This window comes from Tachysurus vachellii, chromosome 5, assembly GCF_030014155.1.
Source record: "Tachysurus vachellii isolate PV-2020 chromosome 5, HZAU_Pvac_v1, whole genome shotgun sequence".
NCBI lineage: Eukaryota > Metazoa > Chordata > Actinopteri > Siluriformes > Bagridae > Tachysurus > Tachysurus vachellii.
The window spans coordinates 4,047,501-4,059,116 of record NC_083464.1 but is presented as its reverse complement, the minus strand read 5'-3'; the positions used below and the strand labels follow the sequence as shown (position 1 = coordinate 4,059,116).

Genomic DNA, 11,616 nt, shown 5'->3' with positions numbered 1-11,616 from the left:
AAAGAAGCTGAAAAACAAACACATTTAATGTTACTAGTACAAAGAAAACAAATCTGTGAACTAAAAATGACTAACATAATGGAAATAGAAAAAAATAAATAAATAAAAAATTCACGGTGGTGTAGCAAACTCCTGAGAAGAGAGCACCCCCTGGGGGCAGAGGCACGAGCGGTTCAGAGGTGACAGTAATTTAGTTCTGTGTCTCAGTTCATCCACATTTCACACACCGGTGAATCGAGTAATGACGGCAATTTTGATGATTGCTCCTGGATTACAAAAAGCCCTTAACATCAGACAGCATGTCATCCATTTCAACACAACAGACAAAAATGATCTGGAAAGTCAAATCCAAACCAGTTTAAAAAGAACATCTGTAAAAAAAAAAAAAAAAAAAAAGAAATATTGATCAAGCCAGAATGTTTCATATGGGTCATATGTGCAAATGTTTTACCTTTTTCACTTCTCATTGTGTGAGTCATGTGACGAAAGTTTACACAGGGAAAGTTTCCCCATGTACAGTTGAGGCCAAAATTATTAGCCCCCCAGGAATTTTGGAACATTTTCCTAAAGATCTTTCCAATGTTTGCAGCATTGATAAAACTTGATATAATCAAACATTCGCCAGTGCTATTTAGTAGCTTTTGGTACATTTTGGAATATAAAATACATTTTTAGGCTTGCTTTATAATCAAATATAGTGAAAATGGGGTGGTCAAAAATATTAGCCCCTTGTGAATATTTGCTTTCAAAACACACCCAATTAATCAATCAGCTTTCAAAACACACCTAATTAATCAATCAGCTTTCAAACCACACCTGTGCAGTCAATTGGCTTCCTAACAACACCTGGGCATTCAATCAGCATTAAAGGACTCCAAGGAACAGGGCACTTGAACACATTATTGGGAGAGACTACTTTTACTCACCATGCCAAAGACAAAGGAAATCAGTCTTGAGCTCAGAAAGAAGATAGTGGAGGCTCATGATAAGGGGGAAGGCTATACTGCCATTTCCAAGCTTTTCACAGTGTCTAGAACCGCCGTACGTTGCATCATTGCCAAGTACAAGGAGACAAATTCTGTAAGAAACAAACCTGGGCGTGGTCGTAAGCGCAAGATTTCAAGAACCCTGGAGAGGAAAATAGTCAGAGATATCAGCAAGATGCCCCAGACATCTGCCAAGATGATTGTTGCTGACCTGGCCTCTTCTGGAGTTGATGTTTCAAGGAACACAGTTGTGAGGGCTCTTCATCGTGGTGGGCTTCAGGGCCATCGTCCCAGAAGAACCCCTTTACTCAAACAGCGGCACATCACAGCTAGACTGAGGTTTGCCCGTGAACATTTGAAAGGTAAAGATGAGTTTTGGGAGTCTGTGCTTTGGTCTGATGAGACTAAACTGGAACTGTTTGGGCACATGGATGTTGCTTATGTTTGGCGAAGAAAGGGTGAGGCCTTCAACCCTAAGAACACAGTTCCCACAGTTAAAAATGGTGTTGGCAGCATCATGCTGTGGGGCTGTTTTGCAGCTTCAGGCACAGGGAGCCTTGTTCGGGTGCATGGCATCATGAAAAAAGAAAATTATGTTGACATTTTGAGGGATAATATGCAGAAATCTGCTCGTAGTCTAGCCTTAGGTCGTCGCTGGGTCTTCCAACAAGACAATGACCCAAAGCATACATCGAAATTGGTCCAACAGTTCCTGAAGGATACCAAAACAAAGGTCCTGGAGTGGCCCGCACAGAGCCCAGACCTCAATCCTATTGAGAATCTGTGGCGAGTGCTCAAAGTGAATGTCCATGCTCGGAAACCACGTAATTTGGACCAGCTGGAGCAATTTGCAATGGAAGAATGGGCTAAAATCCCTCAGGAAACCTGTGCCAACCTAGTAAAGAACTACTCTAAGAGGTTGTTGTCAGTTGTGGCTCAGAAAGGGTTCACTATTGATATGCCCTAAAAATATATATATAACCACACACACACACACACACACATACATACATATATATCGTCGCTGTCGGGCGGAAACCTCTTATGTCCAAATTTGGTCAATTTCATATTTTTTCACATATCGATGCTATTGGTCAGTCCCCACGTGGGTCTGTTATTTTTACAAGTTATTAACCAATCTAAAGTCTTGAAAATAGCTTGAGCGCAAATCTCATAACTCCATTGGACACTTCAACTGTCCACCTCTTCCTCACTCCGTGGGAGAGCTTCACGGCATATTTCTCCTCAAGAAGAGTCGCAACGAATCAACACGTCTTCTGAGGTAAATGTCTTCAAAACACTGGGCTCAAAGAAAAAAAAATCTTGACCCCCGCTAGTTCTGGTGCTCGTCTGAGGACAGGAATTTAGCGCAAGACAATCCACTGCAACGCGGACTAAACCCTGTGCACTGCAGATAAGGTACAGCGTTTTTTTTAATTTCCTGAAAAATAACGGTTTTGGAGATACGAGGATTCCGCCTGACAGCGATGATATATAATATATATATATATATATATATATATATATATATATATATATATATATATATATATATATATATACACTGTAAGTCAATAAATATTTCTATAATTAAATGAGAAAATTGAACAAAACCTCAACTCAGAGCTATCCAGCCTGCTTCCTAGAAGTGCTTCAGCTCTATATTGCTTCTCTTTGTGACAAACAAACTGAAGTTGCAGATAAAAGCATCATGTGTGGCCCAGAAGCTCAACTGACTCTCAGAGAACATGCTGATGTTTGACTGTAATTCTGCTGAAGTGCTGAGTTACGGATCCACGAGTGGCTATGAAGTGCTTTTATCTTACTGTTGAAATGACTGAAATTAAAGCTCAGAGCGATGCTTATCCTGTGTCGAGTGCATTATTTTAAAATGGGCTCGACAGACATGTCATACACACGCTGTGTTTGTAGCACTGAGTGGGGGAAAAAAGAAAAGAAAAGAAAAGAGAAGATAAAAAAAAATCTGACTAGAGACACTGAAGCACTGGTTATCTGAAAGCTCATGTTGGGAGTCAAGCTGCATGAATGATTACAGAACAGTAAACTAAACCTTTTTTTGGATTCATACTAACACAACAAGCTATTTTTTTTTTTTTGGAAATACTGGTCCACATTTCAAAGAGTTAGTGACTTGATTTTAAACACCAATTTGGCCTTAAAACAAAGAAGAAGAAAAGGGCTACTGAAGGATAGACTGTTTGTAGCTAATACATATGAGAACTTATTCATTTATTCATTCATCTTCTACCAATTATCCGAAGTACCTCAGGTCACGGGGAGCCTGTGCCTATCTCAGGCATCATCGGGCATCAAGGCAGGATACACCCTGGACGGAGTGCCAACCCATCACAGGGCACACACACACTCTCATTCACTCACACACTCACACACTACGGACAATTTTCCAGGGATGCCAATCAACCTACCATGCATGTCTTTGGACCGGGGGAGGAAACCGGAGTACCCGGAGGAAACCCCGAGGCACGGGGAGAACATGCAAACTCCACACACACAAGGCGGAGGCGGGACTTGAACTATAATTGATCTATAAACACAACAAAACTCATCATGTAGCACTGCCGAGCACTGGAAGGCTGTGATGGCGGCCATCGTGGAAAACTAGCTTTCCTGCCTTTTTTTATGTTGTTTTATATATATATATATATATATATATATATATATATATATATATATATATATATATATATATATAATTAAGTCTGGTTTTAAATCTGACTTAAGTGTTTTGTACTAAGCATACCATAGTCAGTATTTTTATTTATTACTATCATGATAATTATCACATTTATATACTGTACAACTAACATTGCTTTTGTATTTTGTATTATATTAATCTTTATATTATTCTTTGTAATAACCTTTTTTTCTCTGTTTTTTGTTCTGTAAAGCTGCTTTGAGACAATGTCACTTGTAAAAAGCGCTATACAAATAAACTTGAATTAAATTGAATTGAATTAATATCTATAATCTACTGAGTGAGATAGATGAGCCGTAATAGTTGTGTAAATGTAGCTGTTTTATTTGTTGAACCTTGTGCTTAGATGTCAGATTTTAAAACCCAATAAAAACACTTTGTATTAAATTATAAGTTTAAACAGTAGGTACATTTTATTAGTTTTAGAACTTTCCGCCATTTTGCTGTTTTGCTGCTCCCCACATTTTGTTTACTGCCCAATACGCAGCTCTTAATATTATTCCTGAGGCATTTTACATATCAGTTAATGATAGACTCTCACTACCTACTGTACTAGCTGCTGTGTTTATGTGAGTGTTTTCATGTCGGTTTTGTGAGTTTTTCTACAGGGATGGAGATGTGAGCTGATTAAAAGTCATAAGGACAGAGCCTGAGCGAAACAAACCTCTATTGCATTTCCCTCGCCTCAGGCTTGATCGTTAGAGATAGATGTTAGAGATAAATCGTAACTTAACTTAAAAAAAACATCTTTTTCTATAATTCTGTAAAGCAGCTTTGAGACAATGACATTTGTTAAAATCTCCACAGAAATAAACTGAATTGAAAATGATTTTATCAGCAATATTATCCTTCTGGATTCAGTACAACAGTTCAGTTAAAGACGCCTCAGATCTAGATCTAGATCAGATGAACGAGTAAACGTGTGAAGGAGATTCTTCTTAAATGACTTAAAACACTTGCATGTTCAGAGCGATGTTTTCACAAGAATATTTATTCCTGATTCCAGTCACATACAGTCAATTTTCAAGAAGAACTGGAGGCTGAAAGAAATTTGTTTTGACACACTGGCATACAAACGTCCTCAGAATTCAAATCACAGACACTCACATTAGCTTTAACCGATATAACGATGTTGACCCTGTCTGGTCGGATGAAGATAAAGCTCATGTAAGGTCTAGCCATTGTTCCTCAGGGCACCGAGCTGCTAGAGAGTGAGCGTGCACTGCCCTTAAAGGTCTGAATGCTCCTTGCAGGGGCAAAAGCTTTAGCAAGAAAGAGAAAAGAGGAAGAGGAAGACAGAGAGCAGTAGAGGGAAGGATTAAGACTACATATATGTATATATTTATATATAGGCATGCTGGAGATCTACACACACTAATATAAGAGACGACGATAGAGCGATAGACTGGACAGAGAGATAGAGATCAGATCAGATCGCAGAAGCAGACGATTTCTAGCAACACAGAGCATGCTAGCTTAGCGGATAAATATGTTTGAAGCGACACTATTACACAGAGCCATCAAGCTAGCGACCAAGCACTACATTTAAAGCGAAGCTATACATTCAGCACTAAGACTATCACACAGTAGATATTTGGGTAAATATTGTACATCACAGGCTCGGAAAAAACAAGGCATTCATGCACATGCGAAGACTTGCAGGCCCGATAGCAAGAGCAGGAGCGGCAGCAGCAGCAGGAGGAGAAAGGAAAGAGACAACAGACAGAACGTGCCCAGGACGAAACGGCTTCTTGACGCTGAATCAGAACGAGGACAGACCTTACATCCACCTCCGTGAAAAATCAAACGAGGAAAATCATTCGTCGTACATGTTAAAGATACACATAGGTAGCATCGATGTGTTTAGCAAATAGGTTACAAACGCAAACTCGAGCAGATTTTAAACATCACACGTGACTTTTTACCCAAATGCAAAAAACATGGACACATTCAGACGAATCACAGTTTCATCAAAACGGTTAAAACTATGAATATCCACTGGACTTACAGGAAATCTAAAGTGCACAAAGTTCCCCATGTGGACAACGAGACAATACCGGCATTAAATACTAAGGCAGTACAGTTACAAACACACAAAAATTACATACTGGCACATAATGTCAAGTAGATCACTTAGTAGGGCACAAAGATAACCGACCTCGGTTGGGAAATGGCTTTCCATAACTTAATTGGAATTTCACTTCGTTGGAGTCTAAAAGATGTTTTTCTTCGATTATTGTTTGTAGCACAAAAATGCAGTTAAAATGAAAGTAAAGTTTGTTTCTTCACAGATAAATATACGCGTAAATCATGTATACACAAGCAGAATATTTATATATAGTATGTATATTATATTATATATATATATATATAGTATTACAATTACATTATTATTCGAATAGAGAAAATAATATTTTACCTCACAAATAGACTCTTTTATATACAGTACATGGATGTATTCACATAGATATGTGCTTAGGCAAGAAGTCCGAAGTCATTTACATATCATGACCAAGAATCAACTTTTTTTTTTTTTTTCTTTAGTGGTTGATTGAACGTTAATGAAAAACCTACAGATGAAAAACTAAGTGCTATGTAGATTAACTGGTGAGTAACCAGGACTAACCAAGACACTGGATATCTTCCCCACCACTAGAGGTCACTCTCACCAGAGTCAACTACTTCCTGGTTTTATCTGCAGGGATATTCATCGCAAAGTCTTGCTATTCCCCATGTTCAGTTCCTTGTTATTGCTAAAAATCTTTATTTGCCTTGCACTTTGTTTTTTTTCAGTTTGTGCTAAGAGAAATTTGTCCGTGTTGACAATTTGTTGCTTCACGCTCCCTAAGTAGTGAGTCATTATATAGTGTACATAGGTGAGGCACTGGTAAAAAAAAAAAAAAATCGGACGATTCAATTTCCTTCAACATAACTCTAATTTCCTCATTGTTCACTGTAAAAACCCAAACATATAGATTATGTACGTTTTATGCATCATATAAGCAAGTTGGTTTAATCACATGCATTTCTGTCAGGATCGTAGGCTAGTTAGTGGATATTTTAAACAACAACAAGAAAAAAAATTAGGCTCAAAGTCTTTAGACTCAAACAGACTGTATATCAAACATCAAATAAACTTAAAAATCGCCAACTAACCATAACAAGCTACTTATATTTGTTGATGAAGTTCAGGTTTCCTGTAAGGAAACATAGCGAGCAAAAATGCTACCTGGTTTTTGTGGTGCATTGTGGGATATGTTTAGGGAGCGAACCTTCCAGAGACAGAAGGTAAAATATCAGACTTCTAAGGATCAGAGCTCTAAGGAGCTCATTGAGACACATCTTGGGTCAGCGGATCCCTGTTATGATGAATTCCTTATGATGAGTTGTAGCAATCTTCTGTAATATTGGAGACTCAGATGCAATGTGAACAAAGTAATGGCGCAGGCCGTACATCCACAAAGACGTTGGGGGTAAGTAATAAAACCCTGGACGACAGATTCAGCAAATCCAATGGATAATTCTGATAAACAAAATGGTTTAAGATGTACAGTATAAAGCTAATCAGAAATAGCACGGCTTCGTACACAAGGATTAGCAAGACTGTAAAAAATGAATGCTTAATTATTCGAAAACCAGGAAGTAAACAGGTACTCTGGTAAGAGTTTATAGTTTGGTGAGTGCACCCTCTGTTGGTGTGGCAGTGAAATGTCCAGAGTCGAAATTAGCTACTTCTTATTTAGCTAATTTGAATGGATTTTAGCAATCTCACTAACCATTTTCAACATAAACTCTGCAACGTTTTAATACATTTTGGTCTAAGTGCATGGACTTAGCAATATTGCTAATATTTTGCTTCATCACTATAGTTTGATTTAAATCTGACACTAAATCACTACAGTACACTATATGCTTATGTATGAGAGTGAATTATACACAGGAACAGATGACTGATCCTGTGATGAGAATAAAATGTTTCATCGCTTTGCGCCTGCGTACATATATTTATATATATGTGTGTGTGTGTGTAAGTGTGTGTGTGTGTTAAGATCTATTGGTATTTAGTGCTGTCTGCTAAACATACAGACCTCACACATTCACACCTACTCTACATTTACTGGATTATTTAATAACATTTGGGCTCTTCGTCAGAACCCGCTAACTATTTAAACTTAACATTAATCCTGTCTGTTTTCTGCTCTAGAAAATCTTTTGTGTTCTGAATACAAACGCTTTGCTCTGGATTTTACACCTCTGCTTTCTTTAAGCTATTTGTAGACAAACACTCTCAGACAGGAAGTACAGATATCCATCAGTGACATCATCTAGCCATAAAGAGACACTTTACTCTCTGTCCCACAGTAGGTATGGACTCAGGTTGTAATAATAATAATAATAATAATAATAATAATAATAATAATAATAATAATAATAATAATAATAATAACAGTATTTTCTACTTCGCACTTCATTCTTGTTTTATAGTCTTCAATGTTGATATTTCAGCCTTGTAGTTTTCAGTGATCATTTCATCTTCCTTCTTTCATGGCTGCAGAGGAAAATCTACAGGAGCTGACTGCACCAAAATGGCTTATGACATCTTGTGGTTGTAAGCAATAGTAAGGCTGTTGCACTATCCATCCATCCATCCATCCATCCACCCATCCATCCATCCATCCATTCAACCAATTGTCCATTCAACTATCCATACAACCAATTATCCATCCATCCATCCATCCATCCATCCATCCATCCATCCATCCATCCAACCATTTGTCCATTCAACTATCCATACAACCATTTATCCATCCATCCATCCATCCATCCATCCATCCATCCATACAACTATCCATACAACCAATTATCCATCCATTCATCCATCCATCCATCCAACCATTTATCCATCCATCCATCCATCCATCCATCCATCATCCATCCAACCATTTGTCCATCCATACATCCATCCATCCATCCATCCATACAACCATTTGTGCATTCAACTATCCATACAACCATTTATCCATCCATCCATCCATCCATCCATCCATCTATCCATCTATCCATCCATCCATCCATCCATCCATCCATCCATCCATCCATCCATCCAACCATTTGTGCATTCAACTATTCATACAACCATTTATCCATCCGTCCATCCATCCATCTAGGAATAAGTGCTTTAATACTGGTCAGAAATTGTGCTTAGTCACTTTTGGTTCAGCCAGCTTCAGATCTCTCATCTGCTTTACATCCTGCTACAGATATAATACATTTCTCCATTTCTGCATACGCCTACTGTAAAACCATTTTAGATAAAGCTATTGTACATCCCCTGTTAGGTTTTAATACAACATGAGAGTTTTTTGTGCTCAAGCAGGAATTAAACACCACATGGCTAAAAATAACCCTGCAATGTATTTTCTTCTGTATTCTCTACTCAATTACACTCAAATGCTGCCTGTGATTGTGAAGGCAATACTGAGGAAAACCAAAGTGCTCTCTCTCTTGTCCTCTTTCTCTCCCCTTCTCTCTGTATATATACATCTCTATAAATAAATCTCTTTCTATCTTATAGCTTTAGGCTGATGACTGGCACTTAGAATATCTGGTCCATTAGATTGACTATAAACTGTGGCCTATTGCACAGGATTGAAGCGAATAATTCTTCACACTCACACCACACACATAAAGCTTAGGCTAACGTAGACAGGAGCGGACATTAACACTTTTACAAGGTTTCGGACCAAGACGTCCACGGCGGTGCTACGATACTTAAATACAGACTTTTTTGACTTTAAACAAATTCACCTATATTAGACTTCGAAGATTAGGAGAAAAAAAAAATCAAGGAATTACCGTACATTCACAACAAATATATTATACACAGAGACACCGGGAACGTTACAGGTCCTGTCCGAGGCGCTCGATCTCTTCGATGAGGAAGTCGATGTCCTCGAAGGTGGCGGCCGGGTTGGAGATGACCATTCTGAAGAAGTTGACTTTGTCTCCTTGTGGCTGGTAGCTCACCATGGTCGTCCCGTACTCCATCATCCGAGCTTTGATTGTAGGAGCAACCTGGTAAAAAAAAAAAAAAAAAAGATTTATGAGTGTGTCTCTCGATCAACAAGGCCTCCACATAGCATAAAAAAAAGAACTATTTCGAAAGACGTTGGAGACTCCTTCCATAAATGTTAATAACTGTCTTATAACCTCCTTGTGTCGCCTCCACAATGTCACCAAGTCCACAGGTACAAGGTGTTGTTATAGAATCGATAACGTATTAGTGCCACAGTCAGAGCTGCTGTTATTGGAAATGAATCCAGAACAATCCTCCTAACCAATCAGATTCGAGCTGACAAACAGCAATTACACACGTACTGTAACTGTCATGGCAGCATCAATGAATCTGAAAAACCAAACCTGCAAGTTTTAAAAAAAAGTGACGTGACATACGGCTAAGTACGGTGACCCATACTCAGAATTTGTTCTCTGCATTTAACCCATCCAAAGTGCACACACACACAGCAGTGAACACACACACACCGTGAACACACACCCGGAGCAGTGCGTAGGCATTTATGCTGTGGCGCCCGGGGAGCAGTTGGGGGGGTTCGGTGCCTTGCTCACGACTGAGCTCAAGCTCAGTCGTGGTATTGCCGGCCCGAGACTCGAACCCACAACCTTAGGGTTAGGAGTCAATCTCTCTTACCATTAGGCCACGACTAATGACTAAAGATCTTTATCTTTAAAGAAGGTGACTTTGTGATGCAAAGCGAAAGTAATGGAGACGGGTGAGGTTTTGAGCCTGACTGCTTGTCTGGTTTTTCCATCAGAGCCCAGGACCACTCCGTTTATTCAGGACAGCTGTCTCTGGCATAGGAAAGAGCAAGAGGCTCCAGAGGCTAAATTTAGCAGCGGACATACGTTATATCTGCAGAGAGACGTGCAGGAGTAATCTAGCAATGTCCTGGTGAAAGTAAATTATTCTGCACGGATGTCTCGTGTCGCTTTTCATTCCTGGCAGCTGTTTAAATGCTTCTGACAGAAATGTGACTCTGGGTCTTTGCTCATCTACAGAAAAAAGCAGAGTAGGTGGTTTTTGTCTTTGACATGTGACTCGGGTCACTCTCTGAAGTCCCAGGCCCATTTTTGCCCCACATTGTATTCCATTTAACGACCGCCTGCTAAGCTGAAGCGACAACATTATCTCTTTAAATCACACAACTCGTGACACAAAGCTGCTGAACTGAGAAAGTGCTGCTCGCTCTTTGCTTTTATTTGTCTAAGAAAACTAAAATCAGTGACACACTTTAATTAAAGACTCTCATTTATCCCTCAATCCTACTGTATTGTACTTTCTATGTGTGTGGGTAAATGTGTAATGTATTTAAAAAAAAAACATGGCATCTAACGATTAATAAATACAATGTTCAATTTGTAAGTCAGTCAAAAAAAATTTACTATGAGGGAAATAAATAAATAAATAAATAAATAAATAAATAAATAAATAATAATAATAATAATAATAACAACAACAAAAATTTATTCACAGTAGTATTAAACAGTTATTATTATTATTATTATTATTATTATTATTATTATTAGTAGTAGTAGTAGTAGTATTATACATACAATTATATAAATATAATACATACAAAATATAAATACAAGAATTTATCATTATTATAATTCTTTATTATATAAAATATATAAAAATAAATTAAAGATGAAATATTATTATTATTATTATTATAATAATAACAATAATAATAATAATAATAATAATAAACCTATTTTTTTATATAATTCACATAAAGAATTATAATGAATGAATATGAATATTGTGTTTGTTTATTCTTAATATTAGCATTATTGTTGTTACTTTATTTGTAT

General features: G+C 37.8%; 1 protein-coding gene across 1 annotated transcript in view; it reads right to left on the bottom strand.

Moving 5' to 3' along the window:
* Window positions 1-8,534: 8,534 nt before the first annotated feature.
* The window catches only part of gad2 (glutamate decarboxylase 2), a 25,507-nt gene continuing 22,425 nt past the window's right edge, over window positions 8,535-11,616 (bottom strand). The window contains exon 16 of the mRNA XM_060869158.1: window positions 8,535-9,798. Coding sequence (XP_060725141.1) covers window positions 9,625-9,798 — 174 coding nt within the window. The 3' untranslated portion in view covers window positions 8,535-9,624. The remainder of the gene's footprint in view (window positions 9,799-11,616) is intronic.